A 17,794-nucleotide genomic window follows, 5' to 3' on the forward strand; every position below is an offset into this window, starting at 1 on the left:
TGGATAGAGGTGTACTGATGGATGTAGTGTATTTAGATTTCCAAAAGGCATTCGATAAGGTGCCACACAAAAGGTTACTGCAGAAGATAAAGGTACGCGGAGTCAGAGGAAATGTATTAGCATGGATCGAGAATTGGCTGGCTAACAGAAAGCAGAGAGTCGGGATAAATGGATCCTTTTCGGGTTGGAAATCGGTGGTTAGTGGTGTGCCACAGGGATCGGTGCTGGGACCACAACTGTTTACAATATACATAATGACCTGGAAGAGGGGGCAGAGTGTAGTGTAACAAAATTTGCAGATGACACAAAGATTAGTGAGAAAGCGGGTTGTGTAGAGGACACAGAGAGGCTGCAAAGAGATTTAGATAGGTTAAGCGAATGGGCTAAGGTTTGGCAGATGGAATACAATGTCGGAAAATGTGAGGTCATCCACCTTGGGGAAAAAAAAAAGTAAAAGGGAATATTATTTGAATGGGGAGAAATTACAACATGCTGCGGTGCAGAGGGACCTGGGGGTCCTTGTGCATGAATCCCAAAAAGTTAGTTTGCAGGTGCAGCAGGTAATCAGGAAGGCGAATGGAATGTTGGCCTTCATTGCGAGAGGGATGGAGTACAAAAGCAGGGAGGTCCTGCTGCAACTGTACAGGGTATTGGTGCGGCTGCACCTGGAGTACTGCGTGTAGTTTTGGTCACTTTACTTAAGAAAGGATATACTAGCTTTGGAGGGTGTACAGAGACGATTCACGAGGCTGATACCGGAGATGAGGGGGTTACCTTATGATGATAGATTGAGTAGACTGGGTCTTTACTCGATGGAGTTTAGAAGGATGAGGGGTGATCTTATAGAAACATTTAAAATAATGAAAGGGATAGACAAGATAGAGGCAGAGAGGTTGTTTCCACTGGTCGGGGAGACTAGAACTAGGGGGCACAGCCTCAAAATACGGGGAAGCCAATTTAAAACCGAGTTGAGAAGGAATTTCTTCTCCTAGAAGGTTGTGAATCTGTGGAATTCTCTGCCCAAGGAAGCAGTTGAGGCTAGCTCATTGAATGTATTCAAATCAGATAGATAGATTTTTAACCAATAAGGGAATTAAGGGTTACGGGGAGCGGGCGGGTAAGTGGAGCTGATCTTGTTGAATGGCGGAGCAGGCTCGAGGGGCTAGATGGCCTACTCCTGTTCCTAATTCTTATGTTCTTATATTAGGTCCTTCGTTGAAACACTTGTGAACTCATCTCTTTTTGGCGTGGAAGCAAGTCATCCTCACTTCGAGGGACTGCCTATGACGATGAAAAGGGACGTAACCTTAAAATTAGAGCTAGGCCATTCAGGAATGAAATTAGAAAATATTTTTCACACAAAGCATAGTGGAAATCTGGAACTCACAAAAGGCTGTGGATGCTGGGAGTCAGCTGAAATTTTCAAGAGCGAGAGCGATAGATTTTGTTAAGTAAGGGTATCGAGGGATATGAAACCAAGGTGCTTAAATGGAGTTGAGGTGCAGATGAGCCAGGATCTAATTGAATGGTAGAACAGGCCTGAGGGGGGCTGAATGGCCTACTCCTGTTCCTATGTTCATCTATTGTCAGACTACATGAAGGGATACATCCTCATTGACTGGCTTGTGTCAAACTTATCTATATTTGTGTTTGCACCATCTCTAAGGCAAGTATATCCTTCCTCAGATAAGATCAACATTGTGCACAGTACCCCAGGTGTGGTCTCACCAAAGCCCTGCACAATTGGAACAAGGTTTCCTTACTCCTGCACTCCAACTCCCCAGCAATAAGTATTCTAATTCATTATGCCATTCAGGTTTTTTTAAAGAAACATGAAGACTTGAAATTAAAAATGTGATGGAGAAGCAGTTTACATTAGACTTACCGATCACAGTTGGCTCCAGGTCAATGAACAGAGCTCGTGGGACAAGTTTTCCACCACCTGTCTGCGAAAAGAAGGTGTTGTAGGAGTTATCTGCAGTTCCGTATGTCCAGTCTCTGGGCATAAATCCATCAGGCCGGATACCATGTTCTAAACAGTACAGCTCCCAACAAGCATTCCCTATCTGGACACCAGCCTGGCCAATATGAATGGAGATGCATTCATGCTGTAAAGCAAAAAGCTCAAAAATTAGTACAAAGCAGGTCAGGCTAAGAGTGCAACACAAGTTTTTTTTATTCGTTGATGGGATGTGGACGTTGCTGGCAAGGCCGGCATTTATTGCCCATCCCTAATTGCCCTTTGAGAAGGTGGTGGTGAGCCGCCTTCTTGAACCGCTGCAGTCCGTGTGGTGAAGGTGCTCCCACAGTGCTGTTAGGGAGGGAATTCCAGGACTTTGACCCAGCGACGGTGAAGGAATGACCGATATATTTCCAAGTCAGGATGGTGTGTGACTTAGAGGGAAACTTGGAGGTGATGGTGTTCCCATGCGCCTGCTGTCCTTGTCCTCCTAGGTGATTGAGACGCAGGTTTAGGAAGTGTTACTGAAGAAACCGTGGCGAGTTGCTGCAGTGCATCTTGTAGATGGTACACACAGCTGTCATGTATATAACCTTCATGTAACTGTAACCTTCATGTAACAACACTGCATACTATATACACCTAAGAAATGCACACCTTGACCACAGGGGGTGAACTTGTGGGAGACATTCCTCACCTGGACATCCAGGTATATAAAGGGAGGTCCCATGCAGGGTCATCACCTCTTGGTCCTGTGAATAAAGAATCGGGTCACAGAGTGACCTTGCCTGCAGAATGTGCCTCATGTGAATTTATAGTAGTGTGTAAGGACATTACATTTGGCGGCGAGAAACGGGAATCAACGACTCACGAGAATGGCCACCGGTAGCACAGAGGAACGGTACTGTGTTGGTGAGATCTGAGACGATTTCGTTGAGAGGCTCCAGCAGAGCTTTGTCATGAAGGGCGTAGCTACTGACCAACTGTGGACCTAAGACGTACGCGCTGATGAAAGACCTGCTTGCACCCGAGAAGCCGGCGGACAAAACCTTTGAAGAGCTCAGCAAACTGATCTGTGAGCACCTCAAACCGGCGAGCAGTATACACATGGCCCAACACCGATTCTATACACCCAGACGTCGGGAAGGTTAGAGCATACTGGACTTCGTTGCGGTCCTTCGGCGCTTGGCCAGCCTCTGTAAGTTCACAGACGCCTGCAGGGAGGAGATGTTAAGGGATTTCTTTATTGAGGGTATTGGTCATGCCGGGATTTTCAGAAAGTTAATTGAGACCAAGGACTTGACCTTGGAAGTTGATGGCTCAGACCTTCATGGCGGGGGAGGAGGAAACCAAGATAATATACGCGAGCAACTCTGGTTCCAACGTGGTGATGGATCAGGGAGTTAACATTGTAAACGAAACTCAGAACACCGCAGGCAGACAAGGGCAATTCAACACCACCCAGGCAGCAACAGACTCTAGAGTGGGTCCTCAACAGAAACAATGGCAGGTTGGATGGACAATTACGCCATCACAGTGGACAATACGTCCCGGGATGGGGCCATTGACACCCATTAACAGAGTGCTCAAGAATAATCAAAGAGACAATCAGAGAGGAATGCCTGGTAACAGCCCTTTTGTTCACAACAATCTCAGCTCATGCTGGAGGTGTGGGGGCAGACATGCTGCAAAAACCTGTAGGTTTCAACAATTTATCTGTAGAAATTGTAACTTCAATGGACATTTAGCCAGAATGTGCAGGAAGCCCACAGCAAGGCTAATTTACGAGGCAGATGAACCAGAAGAGGGGTCTGCAAGGCAGGTTGATGCTTGGGACAAAGCAATGGATGCTGAAGTTCAGCGGGTTCATGTGGCAAACATCCACAGCTCATATACCAAAACACCACCTATGATGATGAAAGTCCTATTAAACGGCATCCCGGTACGCATGGAGCTGGACACAGGGGCCAGCCAGTCACTTATGAGTGTCCAACAATTCGAGAAACTATGGCCACTCAGAGCTAGCAGACCCAAACTAGAACACATTGACACGCAATTACGGACGCAATTATAAAGAGATCATCCCAGTGCTAGGCAGTGCAATGTTGATGGTCACACATAATGGATCAGAGAACCGGCTGCCACTCTGGATTGTCCCGGGAAGTGGTCCCGCGCTTTTGGGGAGGAGCTGGCTAGCTGAGATGAACTGGAAATCGGGGGACGTGCATGGCATTTCATCTGTGGAGCGAAGTTCATGCTCACAGGTCCTACAGAAATTTGAGTCACTATTTCAACCTGGTGTTGGGACTTTCAAAGGTACCAAAGTAGTGATATGCATCACCCCGGACGCCAGACCAGTGCACCACAAAGCCAGAGCTGTGCCGTATATGATGCGGGAGAAAATTGAGAGTGAGTTGGACAGGTTGCTATGAGAGGGCATAATTTCGGCCGTTGAATTCAGCGACTGGGCAAGCCCCATCGTCCCTGTCCTAAAAACGGATGGCTCGGTCAGGATCTGTGGCGACGACAAGGCCACTATCAACCGAGTGTCACTACAAGACCAATACCCGCTTCCGAGAGCGGAGGATCTTTTTGCCACGCTGGCAGGCGGCAAGCTGTTCACCAAGTTGGACCTCACTTCAGCCTACATGGCCCAGGAACTGGCCGAAGAATCCAAGCTACTGACCACCATCACCACGCACAAGGGGCTGTTTGGCATTCGATCAGTGGCTGCTATCTTTCAAAGGAACATGGAAAGCCTGCTCAAATCCATCCCTGGACAATCATATTTCAGGACGACATCCTTATCACGGGTCGAGACACTGAGGAACATCTCCACAATCTGGAGGAGGTGCTACACCGACTGGACGAGGTAGGGCTGCGACTAAAGAAGTCCAAGTGTGTGTTTTTGGCCCCAGAGGTCGAGTTTTTGGGCAGGAGGGTTGCCGCAGACGGGATCCGGCCTACCGAATTCAAAACAGAGGCGATTCGTCGTGCGCCCAGGCCTGGCAACACATCGGAGTTGCGTTCATTTCTGGGACTCTTCAACTATTTCGGGAACTTTCTGCCGAACTTAAGCACATTGTTGGAGCCGCTACACGTGTTCCTGCGTAAGGGTTGCGATTGGTTTTGGGGGGACTGTCAGGAATGGGCTTTCAATCGGGCGCGGAACCTGCTTTGTTCCAATAAGCTGTTGACCCTGTACAACCCCTGTAAGAAATTGGTTTTGACATCATCCTATGGGGTTGGGTGCATGTTGCAGCAGAGTAATGATGAGGGCCAACTCCAACTTGTGGCTTATGCCTCCGGGTCGCTCTCCCAAGCAGAACAGGGATATGGGATGGTTGAAAAGGAAGAACTCGCATGTGTCTACGGAGTGAAAAAGATGCACCAGTACCTTTTTGGCAGAAGGTTAGAGTTAGAAACGGACCACAAGCCGTTAATATCCCCGTTGTCAGACAGCAAAGCTGTCAATGCCAATGTGTCAGCTTGCATACAACGATTGGCTCTCACGCTGGCTGCGTATGACTACACCATGCGGCATCGGCCAGGCACCAAAAATTGCGCTGATGCGAGGCTTCCACTGGCAATCACTGAGGGGGCAACGGAGCAAAGCGTGGAGATGGTCATGGCCATTGATGCCTTTGACAGCGCAGGCTCCCCCATCACAGCCTGCCAGATCAAAATCTGGGCATACAGAGATCCCCTCCTGTCCTTGATTAAGAAATGTGTCCTGACTGGGGATTAGGCACCTGCACACGGAGCATACCCCGAGGAGGTCAGACCGTTTCACAGACGGATGGATGAGCTCTCCATCCAAGCCGACTGCCTACTATGGGGCAGCCGGGTAGTCATGCCCCAGAAGGGAAGGGAAGCATTCATCAGGGAACTCCACAGCGAGCACCCAGGCATCGTGCTAATGAAGGGCAACGCCATGTATGGTGGCCGGGAATTGACTCAGGCCTGGAACACTGTGTTCGCAGGTGCACGACGTGTGCCCAACTGGGCAATGCCCCCAGGGAGGCCCCACTCAGCCCGTGGCCCTGGCCCACCAAGCCATGGTCACATATTCACGTAGACTACGCGGGCCCGTTCATGGGAAAAATGTTCCTCATTGTTGTTGATGCGTACTCGAAATGGATCGAGTGTATCATATTAAATTCGTGCACGACATCCACCACTGTGGAGAGTCTGCGTGCGGTCTTTGCAACCCACGGCTTGCCGGAATTCCTGGTTAGCGACAACGGCCCGTGTTTCACTAGCTATGAATTCCGGGAGTTCATGTCGGGTAATGGCATCAAACATGTCAGGACAGCACCGTTCAAGCCGGCTTCGAATGGCCAGGCGGAACGTGCGGTCCAAATCATAAAACAAAGCATGCTCCGGATTCAAGGATCCTCCCTTCAATGCCGCCTATCGCACCTCCTGCTGGCCTATAGGTCCCGACCGCATTCACTCACGGGAGTCCCGTCCGCGGAACTACTCATGAAACGTACACTTAAAACTCGGCTGTCCCTCATTCATCCAGTCCTGTCAGACATTGTTCAGGGCAAGCGCCAGTCCCAAAATGATGCCATGACCGTAACTCAAAGGGGAGATGTATAGAAATCGATGACCCTGTATTTGTTCTTAATCACCTCTGGGGCCCAAGTGGCTTGAGGGTACTGTAATTGACGAAGAGGGGAATAGGGTCATAGTGGTCAGACTTAACAATGGACAGGTATGCCGCAAGTTTTTGGACCAAGTAAAAAAAAGGTTCAGCATGGACACTGAGGAACCCGAGGAAGATCATGAGATGTTGCCCACACCACCGCCAGTGAACGAGCAACAAGAACATTCAGCAGCATGCACAGTCCCTGCGGCCAGCCCGGACAGGCCGGAATACCACAGGTGACAGAGACGCATGCCAAAGCTCAACAACCAGAGCCCCAACTGCGGCACTCCACGAGAGAGCGTCGACCACCTGATAGACTTAATCTTTGACCCCATAAGACGTTGCGGGGGGGGGAGGGAGGTGATGTCATGTATGTAACCGTCATGTAACTGTAACCTTCATGTAACAACACTGCATACTGTATACACCTAAGAAATGCACACCTTGACCACAGGGGGTGAACTTGTGGGAGACACTCCTCACCTGGTCATCCAGGTATATAAAGGGAGGTCCCATGCAGGGTCATCACTTCTTGGTCCTGTGAATAAAGGTTCAGGTCACTGAGTGACCTTGTCTGCAGAACGTGCCTCGTGTGAATTTATAGTAGTGTGTGTAAGGACATTACAACAGCAGTCACGGTATGCCGGTGGTGGAGGGAGTGAATGTTTAAGGTGGTGGACAAGTCGTAGTAATCTTAATTAATTAAATTAAGTTTATATTCCATAAACATATTGCATTTATACAGCACCTTTAATGTAAGAAACATGCCAAGGTACTTCACAACTCGGAGTAAGGAAGACGGAGCACAAGCCATGAAGGAGATTTAGATGGCCGACCAAGAGCTTTGTCAAAGGGATGGGGTTTGAGGAGGTTTTTAAAGGAAGGAAGGAAGGTAGTTTAGAGAGTGAGAAAGAGCTGGACCAAAGTGGCGAAAAACTCTCCAAAAAATGGTGAGGTAAGGGTGGGGAGGCGGGTGGGTGGTTTAGACAGAATCTAACACAGCAATCGGGAGGGGATAGAGCTGGAGTTTCATGAGACGGGAGATAAAAATATTTATCAGACTTGATATACAACTAACGACTACACAATGCAATCAAACAGAAGATTCTGTGAAGAGATACATAAACCAATTCTCCTATGATCCACAGAAACGGGGGCCAAGTTTCGGCCTGAGTTGCTCCTGTTTTTTTGGAGCAACTGGTTTAGAATGGAGTATCTTAGAAATTGCAAATCTCGGCATTTAGTTTGCTCCAGTTCTAGTCAGTTAGAACAGTTTCAGTTTGGAACAGATTTTCTTTTTCAAAAGGGGGCGTGTCCGGCCACTTACGCCCATTTTGAAAGTTTAGGCAGTGAAAACTTACTCCAAACTAACTTAGAATGGAGTAAGTGTAGATTTTTGTACGCTCAGAAAAACCTTGCCTACACTTAAAAAAATCAGGCGTAGGTTACAAATCAGGCATAGAGAATGGAGGGGGGTGTTTAAAGGGAAGTTTACAAACATTAAACACTTCAGTTTTACAAATAAAGAGCCATCATCAATAATAAATGATAAATACATCAATAAATCAACCAATAAATCAATCAAAAAGCATTTTTTTTAAATAAAAAAAATTAAGAAATCAATAAATAAAACATTTTCTACTTACCGACTGCAGCACCGGGAGCCCTCCAACAGCGTACTGGGCCGCCCCCCCCCCAGTGTGTCTCTGTCAGTGTCTCTATCTTTCTGTCTGTCTGTGTGTGTCTCTCTCACTCTCTGTCTGTCAGTGTCTGTGTTTCTGACAGTGAGGGGAGGGGGGAGGAGGAGGAGGGCGGTGGAGGGGGGGGGTGGAGAGAGGGAGGGAGAGGGAGGGGGAGAGGGAAAGGGAGGGGGGGGCAGGGAGAGAGTGAGGGGGAGGAAGAGGGGGGGGAGAGGGAGGGGGATGGGGGAGAGGGAGGGGGATGGGGGGAGAGGGAGGGGGATGGGGGGGAAGAGAGGAGGGGGAGGGGGAGAGCGGGGGAGGGGGAGAGGGAGGGATGGAGAGGAGGGGGGGGAGAAGGGAGAGAGAGATGGGGGGGGGGGAGAAGGGAGCGAGAGATGGGGGGGGGGGGGGAGAAGGGAGAGAGAGAGAGAGGGGAGGGAGGGGAGAGAGGAGAGGGAGGCTGAACGGGCCGGGCCCAAGACTTCATTTAAAGGGAGGTGGCTGGGGGTCGGGTGCAGGGGCGGTGGGGGGGTAGTGGGAGTGGGAGCGGGAGTCGAGGCGGGTCCGGTCCGGGGGATGGGGGGTCGGGTTTGGTCCGGTGGGGGGGGCGGGGTTTGGTCCGGTCGGGGGGGGGGCCGGGTCGGGTCGGGTCGAAGCAGGAGCTGGGTGTGGGAGGCCATTCGGCCGGGGCTAGGGGTTGCGTGCTTTGGGCCCCTCCCTCACAGTTTTGGGCGCCTGGAGCTACTGCACATGCACGCCCACTGTAGCGCGCATGTGCAGAGGTCCCGGCACTGTTTTCAGCGCAGCGACCTGGCTCCGCCCCCCACAGCTCGTGCTGCGCTGCGCCCAGCTCCAGATGACCTGCAGGGAGCCGGAGAATCGGTAAGTATTTTTTAGGCGCACTTTCTGGCGCGAAAAACGGGCGTCCAGGTCGGGGCTGTGCCGTTCTAGGCGCGGCCCGAAATTTGGGCCCAGGGAAACTCCAGTCTGTAACATTAAAATTAAGTCTTGAAAAGAAAGAATACATTGAAGTATTTACTATATAAATAAATGTTATTATTAAGTATAAAAAAATTATATAAAAATTATTCTATTAGCAATGAAAAATTGTATCCTTTGGAACAAAGCAATAATTAAAAACGTCTCCCTGTGTACACTTACAGGGTGGTGAATAAAAGGGTGGACTGACTAGAGATTGGTGCCTTCACTCTGTAAACCAGCAAAGAGTCAGCACAGACAAAGGATTAATAGCTTTATGCAATAAACCATTGATGAGTCAGCACAGACCAGGGATCGGTGCCAGTAAACCCACATAAGAACACATTAAAATGAAGGAAAACTTATGCTGAATTTGTGAGTTTGCTTTGTGGAGTACTTTTTTAATGTTTGGTGAAGTTGGTGAGCGACGAGAGATTGTGGCGGAGGAGCGGCGAGAGATCGTGGCGGAGATGCGGCAAATGAGGGTGCGGGGCCCAGAAGAGCCAAGGGCCCAGGGCAGCATGGGCCAACCCAGACTGCGCTATGTGTGCGCATAGGTCTCCAGTCGTCCTGGTTAACCCTTGCCACTGGATAAAGCCCGTGTGGTGGCTGATGTGCAACGGTCACCACACGTTAAAAAATCCACGTACGGCCATCTTCCACCCCCTCAATTGGAGTTCAGGACTGGAACATCGGGTCCTTCATTTGAAACATCTGTGAACTCATGTGGAAGCAAGTCATCCTCGCTCGAGGGACCGCCTATGATGATATGATGTGTGCGCACTAGGTCCGTGCAGCAGAGCAGGTCTCCAGTCGTCCTGGTTTACCCTTGCCACTGGATAAAGGTCTAGCTCTGTCAAGCCCGTGTGGTGGCTGATGTGCAACTGTCATCACGTTTAAAAACATCCACGCACAGGCATCTTCCACCCCTCGAGTTCAGGATTGGAATAGCGTGGCCTCCATTGAAACATCTAAGGACTTATTGTGGTAGCGTGAAGAGTTAAATGCTGCAATAATTGAATATTTGCATAGTTTCTTTGAGAGAATTTATCATGAAATAGCCCCCATCTGGGGTGTAGTTAATCGAAGAACTTTTTCTTTAGTTTGATTAGGTTTGAGGTGACAAACAATGCAATTATGATGTGTATATAAGTCTCAACTGAATTAGATTATTTCAAGTTATACAGATGAAATGTTTAAAGACTATGTTTATATCTGTTTTGGAGGACCATGCACCGTACCATTTCATTTTGACTGCAGTGTGATTTATTTCTTGCTTTTGAATGTGGAAGCAAGTTATCCTTGTTTGAGGGACCACCTATGATGATGATCCAGTGAGGTTATGCACCTGTAAGCTGACAGTTGGCTAATTGGATATTGTATCATTTCATTTTTAACATTAAGGCACAGAATATACCAAATGTAACAATTCAACAATTGTACATCCCTGTCTGGAGTAAAATTAAAACGGGGAAGATGGCTCAACTGTGGCGAACAAGGGAAATTAGGGATAGTGTTAAACATAGAAAATAGGTACAGGAGTAGGCCATTCGGCCCTTCGAGCCTGCACCACCATTCAATAAGATCATGACTGATCATTCAACCTCAGTACCCCTTTCCTGCTTTCCCTTCATACCCCTTGATCCCTTTAGCCGTAAGGGCCATATCTAACTCCCTTTTGAACATATCTAACGAACTGGCCTCAACAACTTTCTGCGGTAGAGAATTCCACAGGTTAACCACTCTCTGAGTGAAGAGGTTTCTCCTCATCTCGGTCCTAAATGGCTTACCCCTTATTCTTAGACTGTGACCCCTGGTTCTGCAACTCCTGCAACATCGGGAACATTCTTCCTTCCTCTAACCTGTCCAATCCTGTCAAAATTTTATATGTTTCGATGAGATCCCCTCTCATTCTTCTAAACTCCAGTGGATATAAGCCCAGTTGATCCAGTCTCTCCTCATACGTCAGTCCTGCCATCCCTGGAATCAGTCTGGTGAACCTTCGCTGCACTCCCTCAATAGCAAGAATGTCCTTCCTCAGATTAGGAGACCAAAACAATATTCCAGGTGAGGCCTCACCAAGGCCCTGTACAACTGCAGTAAGACCTCCCTGCTCCGATACTCAAATCCCCTAGCTATGAAGGCCAACATACCATTTGCCTTCTTCACCGCCTGCTGTACCTGCATGCCAACCTTCAATGACTGATGTACCATGACACCCAGGTCTCGTTGCACCTCCCCTTTTCCTAATCTGTCACCATTCAGATAATATTCTGCTTTCGTGGTTTTGCCACCAAAGTGGATAACCTCACATTTATCCACATCTGCCATGCATTTGCCCACTCAGCTAACATGTTCAAGTCACCCTGCAGCCTTTTAGAGTCCTCCTCACAGCTCACACCGCCACCCAGTTTAGTGTCATCCGCAAACTTGGAGATATTACATTCAATTCTTTCATCTAAATCATTAATGTATACTGTAAATAACTGGGGTCTCAGCACTGAACCCTGCGGCACCCCATTGGTCACTGCCTGCCTTTCTGAAAAGGACCCGTTTATCCCGACTCTCTGCTTCCTGTCTGCCAACCAGTTCTCTATCCATGTCAATACATTACCCCCAATAACATGTGCTTTAATTTTGTACACCAATCTCCTGTGTGGGACCTTGTCAAAAGCCTTTTGAAAGTCCAAATGCACCACATCCACTGTTTATCCCTTGTCCACTCTACTAGTTACATCCTCAAAAACTTTTTAGATTAGTCAAGCAGGATTTTTCTTTCATAAATCCATGCTGACTTGGACTGATCCTGTCACTGCTTTCCAAATGTACTGCTATTTCATCTTTAATAATTGATTCCAACATTTTCCCCACCACTGATGTCAGGCTAACCGGTCTATAATTACCTGTTTTCTCTCTCCCTCCTTTTTTTAAAAAAAAAAGTGGGGTTACATTAGCTACTCTCCAGTCCATAGGAACTGATCCAGAGTCAATAGAATGTTGGAAAATGATCACCAATGCATCCACTATTTCTAGGGCCACTTCCTTAAGTACTCTGGGATGCAGCCTATCAGGACCCGGGGATTTATCGGCCTTCAATCCCATCAATTTCCCTGACTAATAAAGATTTCCTTCAGTTCCTCCTTTTCGCTAGACCCTCGAACCCCTAGTATTTCCGGAAGGTTATTTGTGTCTTCCTTAGTGAAGACAGATCCAAAGTATTTGTTCAATTGGTCTGCCATTTCTTTGTTCCCCATTATAAATTCACCTGATTCTGACTGCAAGGGACCTACATTTGTCTTCACTAATCTTTTTCTCTTCACATATCTATAGAAGCTTTAGCAGTCAGTTTTTATTTTCCCTGCAAGCTTCCTCTCGTACTCTATTTTCCCCCTCCTAATTAAACCCTTTGTCCTCCTCTGCTGAATTCTAAATTTCTCCCAGTCCTCAGGTTTGCTGCTTTTTCTAACGTGTCCACTTCTTTTCTGGGGCGGATGGGTAGGGAGCGGGACGCAGCGCTACAACCGGGCCATGTAGGAGGGGCTCTCCCCTTCATTAAAGGGAAAAGCCAAGCTGCAAATTCTGCAGTGAAGAAACGGGCCTCCCTGGACCACCGGGGAGCAAGGGGTTGCCGTGCCAACAGCCCGACACTCAAGCAGAGCGCCATGCTAACCCATCGCGGCACAGACCCCACGATCGACGCACCAATCCGGCGCAGAAGAAAGTCGGGAGATTTATTTTTCCAATGGCCGCCACCTCCCCTTTAAGTATTGCCCCGAGAGCAGCCTGCTGCCCGGTTCACATCCTCTGAAGCTGTTGCTGGCATAGTCAATATCTAGGCCCTCCATCTACAAAAATGTCTATTAACCACTACTCTGTTTCTGTCCTTTAGCCAAATTCTTATCAATGATAGAGAATTCATTCCACATTCCCTTTAACACAAAGTGTCTTAATTTTATTTTTTTAATCCTATGTAGCACTCTGTCAAACACTTCTTGAAAATGCATGTGCTGCAGCCACAGAATTTGCTTTATCAAGGCAATCCATTATTTCTGCATTGTTAAACTTGTCAGTCATTTATCGATCTGTGCTGCCTGCACCTAATTAGATCATGTTTTTCTAAGCAAGCAATTACATTTGAATCCAAATCCATTTTATGGCCTCAGGCAGCAAAACTGCTGTTATCTAATGTTGTCTATAATACCATGTTTATCCTTTTACCCCTTTGTGAACTTCCTTTTCTGGCTCCCATGTTAACGGTTCTCTCTCCTCAGGTACTGTTCCCTCCCTCCCTCAAATCTGCTGTCATCACCCCTCTCCTCAAAAATCCAACTCTTGACCCCTCCCGTCCTTGCAAACGACCGCGCAATCTCCAACCTTCCTTTCCTCCCCAAAGTCCTTGAACGTGTTGTCGCCTCCCAAAAATCCGTGCCCATCTTGCCATGTTTGAATCCCTCCAATCAGATTTCTGCCCCTGCCACAGTACCGGAATGGCTCCCATCAAAGTCACAAATGACATCCTCTGTGACTGTGACAAAGGCAAGCTATCCCTTCTCGTCCTTCTTGACTTGTCTACAGCCTTTGACATGGCTGACCACTTCACCCTTCACCGTCGTTCCAGCTGGATGGGACTGCACTCGCCTTGTTCCATTCTTATCTATCTAATCGTAGCCAGAGAATCACCTGCAACGGCTTCTCTTCCCGCCCCCGCATAGTTACCTCTGGTGTCCCCCAAGGATCTATCCTTGGCCCCCTCCTATTTCTCAGCTACATGTTGCCCCTTGGTGACATCATCCGAAAACACAGCCTCAGATTCCACGTATACGCTGATGACACCCAGCTCTACCTCACCACCTCTTCAAATTGACCGCTCCACGTCTCTAGGTTGTCAGAATGATTGTCCGACATTCAGTTCTGGATGAGCAGAAATTTTCTCCAATTAAATATTGGGAAGACTGAAACCATAGTTTTCAGTCCCACCACAAACTCCATTCCCTAGACCAACTCCATCCCTCTTCCTGACAACTGGCTGAGGCTGAACCACACTGTTTGCAACCTTGGTGTTATATTTGACCCTGAAATGAACTGCCGACCACATATCTGCAGCATAACTAAGACCGCCTATTTCCACCTCAGTAACATCGTCCCTCTCCACCTTACTTCAGCTCATCTGCTGCTGAAACCCTCATCCATACCTTTGTTACTTCTAGACTTAACTATTCTAATGCACTCCTGGCTGGCTTCGCACGCTCTGCCCCACGAAAGTTAAGGTAATCCAAAGCTCGGCCGCCTGTTTCCTAACTTGCACCAGGTCCCACTCACCTATCACCCCTGGGCTCCCTGACCTGCATTGGCTCCCAGTTATGCAATACCTCAATTTCAAAATTCTCATCCTTATTTTCAAATCCCTCCATGGCCTCGCCCCTCTCTATCTCTGTAATCTCCTCCAGCCCCACAACCACCCCCACCCCCGAGATGTCTGCGCTCCTCTAATTCTGCCCTCTTGAGCATTCCTGATTATAATCGGTCAACCATTGGTGGCCGTGCCTTCTGTTGCCTAGGCTCAAAGCTCTGGAATTTCCTGCCTAAACCTCTCCGCCTCTCTACCTCTTTTCTCCGTTAAGACGCTCCTTAAAACCTACCTCACCTGCTCTAATATCGCCTTATGTGTCAGTGGCACCCTCACCTCTGAGTCAGAAGGTTGTGGGTTCAAGTCCCACTCCAGAGACTTGTGCACAAAAAATGCAAGCTGTTGGAGGTACGGTCTTCCTGGCCAATATTTATCCTCATCTTACATCACTAAAACAGATTACCTGGTCATCATCACATTGCTGTTTAAAGGAGTTTGCTGTGCGCAAATTGGCTACAACAGTGACTACACTCCAAAAGTACTTAATTGGCTGTAAAGTGCTTTGTGGTTGTTGTCCGGTGCTTGTGAAAGGCGCTATATAAATGCACGTCATTGTTTATGTTGCTCCGTGTCAAATTTTGTTTGATTAGGCTCCTGTGATCCGCCTTGGGACGTTTTGCTCCATGAAAGGTGCAATAGAAAGATGTGTTTGTTGTTGTTGAAGAGAGGCGTTGCAGTGGCAGGACTCCGTGTGGGAGGGGGGCAGTATGAGAGGGGTAGTATGGGGGGGGGGGGACTGTGTGGGGAGGGGGGGCAGTGTGGGAGGGGGACAGTGTGGGGGGGACGGTACAGTATGGGGGGGGCAGTGTAGGGGGGGGGGGGGGAGTGTGGGGGGGGCAGTGTAGGTTGGGGGAAGGGAGTGTGTGGGGGGGGGGGTCAGTGTAGGAGGGGAGTACAGTGTGGGGGGTCAGTGTAGGGGGGGATTGTAGGAGGGGGGTACAGTATGGGGGGGGAGTGGTCAGTGTAGGAGCAGGGTACAGTATGGGGGGTACAGTGTGGGGGGTCAGTGCAGGGGGAGATTGTAGGAGGGGGTACAGTGTGTGGGGGGTCAGTGTAGGGGGGTCAGTGTAGGAGGGGGTACAGTGTAGGGGGGTCAGTGTAGGGAGGATTGTAGGAGGGGGTACAGTGTGTGGGGGGTCAGTGTAGGGGGAATTGTAGGAGGGGGTACAGTGTGTGGGGGGTCAGTGTAGGGGGGTCAGTGTAGGGGGGGTACAGTGTGGGGGGGTCAGTGCAGGGGGGGATTGTAGGAGGGGGTAGTGTGGGGGGGATTGTAGGAGGGGGTACAGTGTGGGGGGGGGCAGTGTAGGGGGGATTGTAGGAGGAGGTAGTGTGGGGGGGATTGTAGGAGGGGGTAGTGTGGGGGGGATTGTAGGAGGAGGTAGTGTGGGGGGGATTGTAGGAGGGGGTAGTGTGGGGGGGATTGTAGGAGGGGGTAGTGTGGGGGGGATTGTAGGAGGGGGTAGTGTGGGGGGGATTGTAGGAGGGGGTACAGTGTGGGGGGGTCAGTGCAGGGGGGGATTGTAGGAGGGGGTAGTGTGGGGGGGATTGTAGGAGGGGGTACAGTGTGTGGGGGGGGTCAGTGTAGGGGGGATTGTAGGAGGGGGTACAGTGTGGGGGGGTCAGTGCAGGGGGGGATTGTAGGAGAGGGGTAGTGTGGGGGGGATTGTAGGAGGAGGTAGTGTGGGGGGGATTGTAGGAGGGGGGTACAGTATGGGGGGGTCAGTGCAGGGGGGGATTGTAGGAGGGGGTAGTGTGGGGGGGGGGGGTCAGTGTAGGGGGGATTGTAGGAGGGGGTAGTGTGGGGGGGGGGGGTCAGTGTAGGGGGGATTGTAGGAGGGGGTGCAGTGTGGGGGGGGGGGTCAGTGTAGGGGGGATTGTAGGAGGGGGGTACAGTATGGGGGGGTCAGTGTAGGGGGGATTGTAGGAGGGGGTCAGTGTAGGGGGGATTGTAGGAGGGGGGTACAGTATGGGGGGGGGGGGTCAGTGTAGGGGGGATTGTAGGAGGGGGTAGTGTGGGGGGGGTCAGTGTAGGGGGGATTGTAGGAGGGGGTAGTGTGGGGGGGTCAGTGTAGGGGGGATTGTAGGAGGGGGTGCAGTGTGGGGGGGTCAGTGTAGGGGGGAATTGTAGGAGGGGGTCAGTGTGGGGGGGTCAGTGTAGGGGGGGATTGTAGGAGGGGGTAGTGTGGGGGGCAGTGTGAGGGGTGGGGTGTATATGGAGAGTGAGGCCTCACATTCTCGGGCTGCCGCACGGCCCGCGGCCGCTGCCCCGCTCCTCACAGTAGGCGGGGGGGGACAGATCACTCTGTGGAGCAGGAATTATCCGATCCCACGGCCTCCCCTCCCCTCCCCGGTTAGCCGCCAGTTGCCAGCCCCTACCATCTCGCTGCTCGACGCCGCGACCCGCGGAAGCTTCCGGAACGACGGCTTTTTCCCGCCCAAAAAAAAACACCTCAAAGCCGCCGCATCGCATGCGCTGCCATCCAACTGCGCATGTCCATCCCGCCAACAACAATCGGGCTGATACGCATGCGCCCCTGGCTGATGCCGGCCTGGGACCATTGTGGTGTGACGACGCATGCGCTTGTTGCTCCTCTGATTGCAAGCTCCTCCCCCCCCCCTCCCCACTCAGCCCAAGACCTCCCCCCCCCCTCATACATCATCATCAGGGACCCTTGGCAAAGGGTTGCCTTCCTTGCAATACCCATCAGTATTGACAGCAGTCTCCTACAGAACTCAATCCATTCCTGGGCCTCGCCCCCGGCTCCCATTCTCTGAAATCTCCTCCACCGAGATCTCTGCCCTCCTCTAATTCTGCCCTCTTGAGCATCCCTAATTATAATCGCTCCGTGCTGTAGGGGCGGGGGTTGCGGTCGAAGGGTCAGTGCCATGCCTTAGGAACTTAGCACTGACCACACTCAATCAGCTCCGCAGGGCGGGCCACATTGTCCGCATGCCAGACTCCAGGCTCCCAAAGCAAGCGCTCTACTCGGAGCTCCTTCACGGCAAACGAGCCCCAGGTGGGCTGAGGAAACGTCACAGGGACACCCTCAAAGCCTCCCCGATAAAGTGCAACATCCCCACCGACACCTGGGAGTCCCTGGCCAAAAGACCGC

General features: G+C 50.2%; 1 protein-coding gene across 2 annotated transcripts in view; it reads right to left on the bottom strand.

The window, feature by feature from the left end:
* The window catches only part of LOC139259663 (tubulin alpha chain-like), a 35,486-nt gene extending 18,350 nt beyond the window's left edge, over positions 1-17,136 (bottom strand). Inside the window, exons 1-2 of one of the 2 annotated variants that reach the window (XM_070875210.1) lie at positions 17,058-17,136; positions 1,886-2,108 (exon numbers count right to left, since the gene is read on the bottom strand). In XM_070875210.1, the coding sequence (XP_070731311.1) occupies positions 1,886-2,108; positions 17,058-17,060 (226 nt within the window). In that variant the 5' untranslated portion in view covers positions 17,061-17,136. Of the gene's footprint in view, positions 1-1,885; positions 2,109-13,990; positions 14,488-17,057 lie in introns of those variants that run through there. The other variant, XM_070875211.1, reaches the window with a different exon arrangement.
* Between the last annotated feature and the right edge of the window lie 658 nt (positions 17,137-17,794).

The sequence above is a fragment of the Pristiophorus japonicus genome, chromosome 3 (assembly GCF_044704955.1).
Source record: "Pristiophorus japonicus isolate sPriJap1 chromosome 3, sPriJap1.hap1, whole genome shotgun sequence".
Lineage (NCBI taxonomy): Eukaryota > Metazoa > Chordata > Chondrichthyes > Pristiophoridae > Pristiophorus > Pristiophorus japonicus.